At 58.5% G+C, this 3,762-nt stretch overlaps 1 protein-coding gene across 2 annotated transcripts in view; it reads left to right on the plus strand.

Moving 5' to 3' along the window:
• The window catches only part of PTPRS (protein tyrosine phosphatase, receptor type, S), an 89,331-nt gene that overhangs the window by 62,966 nt on the left and 22,603 nt on the right, over positions 1 to 3,762 (plus strand). For both annotated transcript variants that reach the window (XM_006896376.1, XM_006896375.1), the window contains 5 exons: positions 644 to 897; positions 1,957 to 2,050; positions 2,136 to 2,351; positions 2,975 to 3,132; positions 3,545 to 3,556. In XM_006896376.1, the coding sequence (XP_006896438.1) occupies positions 644 to 897; positions 1,957 to 2,050; positions 2,136 to 2,351; positions 2,975 to 3,132; positions 3,545 to 3,556 (734 nt within the window). The remainder of the gene's footprint in view (positions 1 to 643; positions 898 to 1,956; positions 2,051 to 2,135; positions 2,352 to 2,974; positions 3,133 to 3,544; positions 3,557 to 3,762) is intronic.

A 3,762-nucleotide genomic window follows, 5' to 3' on the forward strand; every position in this document is an offset into this window, starting at 1 on the left:
AGGGGGCGTGGCATGGGAGGGCGGGCACAGCCTGGCAGGTGGACACACTCGAGCTTGGCCAGGGCTCGTGCAGACCAAGGTCATAAGGCTTGATTCTCAGCCATGGTCAGCACTCAGCCAGAGGGGGTTTAACTAGGCTGGGTAGCCACTGAGCTTGGGGTTCTAAGCAGGGATCAGCCAGGGTTGGGGTTAAGAGCAGGAGTCGACGAGGGTTGAGGTTCAGAGGAGCATCAGCCAAGGTTGAGGTTTAGAGCAGGGTTGAGCTCACCTGGATCAGGGCTCCCCTGAGCTCAGTGCTCAGCCAAAGTTCAGTTTTCTGGGTTTGGGGAAAGTTTAGGGTGGAGATTTTCTCTTTTAAGATTAGGCCTCAGTCAGGGTTAAGAACGGACCTGGGCTTGGGGTTCAGGTTGGATCAGGCCTCAGCCTGGGATCAGGGTTCAGTCAGGGCTCAGCTGGGATCAGGGCTCAGCCTAGGATCTGGGCTCAGCCTTCAGTCAGGGTTCAGCCGGGACCAGGGATCAGCTGGAATCAGGACCCAGCGTGAGGTCAGGACTGAGTCTGTCACCGGGACCTCTGGGCCGAGCTGGGACCAGGACTAGGCGGTGAGCCCCGCGAGGTGGGCTGAGCCGTGCTGCCCCCGCAGATCCAGTACAATGGGCTCACTCTGGACGTGGATGGACGCACCACCAAGAAGCTCATCACGCACCTCAAGCCCCACACCTTCTACAACTTCGTGCTGACGAACCGTGGCAGCAGCCTGGGCGGCCTCCAGCAGACCGTCACCGCTTGGACCGCCTTCAACATGCTAAGCACCAAACCCAGTGTGGCCCCCAAGCCCGACTCCGATGGCTTCATCATGGTGTACCTGCCCGACGGCCAGAGCCCCGTGCCCATCCAGTACGTGCACCCCATGTTCCTCCTTGTCCCGGCCTAGAAGGGCCCCCAGTCAGCCAGCTGTGTGGCGGGAGGAAGCTGCTGGAGCAGGGACCAGGCCAGCTTCAATCCATGCATGGGCTGTCACTGAACGTCCACGTTCCTTGATACCCTGTGTGCCTAACCCAGTACTGGGCGATGCCAGGGCCCCTGACGGTTTGGTTCTGGGTGCTCTCCTGGTGTAATAAGATACGGACACTCCTGGTCCATACCAGGCAGTGGTGGCATTAGAGCCTGGGGCCACCATTGAAGAATTAGGACTGTAGGAGAGTGTGGGCACTGGAGCTGGGGCACTCACGGATGTGTAGGAGTCTCATATGGTGAGCCACATCATTTCCAGAGCTGCATTGTTTACATTGTTGTATGTGCTGTGCGTATCATACGTGCTGTGCAGTGTGGAGTCCACATAACCGTGCAGCGTGGTAGAACAGACCTGGCCTGCAGGTTTCCTAGAGCGTAACCTTTATGGCCAAACCTTTAGGTCTTTCCTCCTCCACAACCACTTGTGGGTTCACACTGCCAGCCTTTGCATTAGTCACTGCACCGGGGTCCTGGATCGGGAACTGGGGTTTCCTAGGCTGTGAATCATCAGGGAAGCAGACTGCCATATGTTTGTCCCAAAGAGCGATGGGTGGGTTCACACTTCTAACCTTTTGGTTTGCTGCTCTGTGCTTTATAATGACGGCACCTCCAGCACCTCTTGCAGTCTGCGGGGGGCAGGGTAACGGACCTGTTGTTTAATTGCTGTGTAGGGAGCTTTGGTGGCTCTGTGGTGAGGAATGGCACTGCCAGCCCAAGGGTGTGTGGTTTGAATCCACCAGCTGACCTGCGGGACAGAGATGGGCGTCCTCCTCCCACGTGATTTACCATCTGAACACCCGCTGGAGGGCCAGCAATGGGTGGTTCCGACTAGACGACAGGACGCAACAACCACCACGTGGAAAGAGCCTCCCTCTGGTCCCAGACAGCGTCCCCCTGCTGTGCCCTGTGCCAGCCGCCCTGACTGCTCACTCCCACCCACAGGAACTACTTCATCGTGATGGTGCCCCTGCGCAAGTCTCGTGGGGGCCAGTTCCTGAGCCCGCTGGGCAGCCCGGAGGAGATGGACCTGGAGGAGGTGAGCGCTGGGGCCCCGCTGGGACTCCCTCGTGCCTGGTCGTTCCCCATGGGCTGCTGAGCCACCCACGCCTCTGTTCCCGCAGCTGATCCAGGACATCTCCCGGCTGCAGAGGCGCAGCCTGCGGCACTCGCGCCAGCTGGAGGTGCCCCGGCCCTACATCGCCGCCCGCTTCTCCATGCTGCCTCACACCTTCAATCCCGGTGACCAGAAGCAGTACGGCGGCTTCGACAACCGGGTCCTGGAGCCGGGCCACCGATACGTGCTCTTTGTGCTGGCCGTACTGCAGAAGAGCGAGCCCGTAAGTCCCACGCGCGCCCACATCCAGCCACGCTCTGTGCGCGGTGTGGACACAGACCCTCGGCTCTCAGTGGTCAGAGCTGGGACAGGGAGGACGCGGAGCCACAGAAAGACTGGGGGGAGACGTAGGCTTGCGAACTGGGGTGAGGAGGGATGAGTAGGAGTTCACTAAGCACAGAGCTTAAAGAATGGCCAGAAGCGAGTTCTGGTGGCCTAGTGGCAAGAAGCTGCACTGCAATCCCAGAGGTGCGTGGTTCAAATCCACCAGATGCTCTGCTGGAGAAGGAGGGGCAATCTCCTCCTGTACCACTCAGATCCAATTTGACGGTACACACACACACACACACACACACACACACACACACACACACAAAATAATTAAAAATTTTTTAAAAAGTATTTAAAAAAAGAAGTGGCTAGAACAGCACGAGCAAAAGTTGTGAGGAGAAAGGATTTCAGAGGCGGCGGAGCAGAGGGAATGGCAGGGCCTGCACCGTGTCCGCCCTGGGGCCGTGGTGAGGAGCTGCCTTTACTACTGAAGGCTCAGCCGGGCCTGGAGCCGGGAGAGGACGTAGCTTTGTGTCTGAGGACAGGCACTGACGGGGGCCCCCCTCATTCCTGCAGACATTCGCGGCCAGCCCGTTCTCAGACCCCTTCCAGTTGGATAACCCGGACCCCCAGCCGATCATCGATGGTGAGGAGGGGCTCATCTGGGTCATCGGGCCGGTGCTGGCCGTGGTCTTCATCATCTGCATTGTCATCGCCATCCTGCTGTACAAGAAGTGAGCGTGCCCCGCCGTCAGGAGGGAGGGCTTTCCTGGAGGAGGCTTTGGAAGGGTCCTGAAGAGGGTGGTCCAGGAACATCACATGTGGGGACACGGGCTCAGAGAGGTTTGGCCTCTTGATCAGAGTCACACAGCTGGGGTTTGTCTCTTCCTCTTAACTCCCACATTCAACCAAACAAGATTCCACAAAACAAGCGGGAGCTCCCAAAGGGGAGCATGGGGGGTTCACGCTGCCTCTGTCCAGTTTGAGGATGATGTGTCCGTGGGACGTGTCCCAGATTGAAGGGGAGGGACGACGCCTGCCTCGTGGGAGGGAGGTCAAGCTGGAAACGTTGAGGAGGCCCCACAGCCCGTGGACCGTCACATCGTTTCCTTTTTTTCTCTCCCCTCCCCCTTGTTTCTGGAGCAGTAAACCTGACAGGTAAGAATGGGTCCTGCCCCCGAAGGCCTAGGGCAGGAGGATGGGAGAGAGAAGGGGGTACCATGACCAAGGGGTGAGAGGACTCCACTTATTCATATGTCGTGCCAGACACATACACGCCTGCTTACGGTCCCAAATATAAATATGTGCACGTTGACGTCAGCACATAGACTCACATACCCCATCATGTGTGCGCACACCCATGC

This window comes from Elephantulus edwardii, unplaced genomic scaffold, assembly GCF_000299155.1.
Source record: "Elephantulus edwardii isolate Elephantulus edwardi_28Jun2011 unplaced genomic scaffold, EleEdw1.0 scaffold00185, whole genome shotgun sequence".
NCBI lineage: Eukaryota > Metazoa > Chordata > Mammalia > Macroscelidea > Macroscelididae > Elephantulus > Elephantulus edwardii.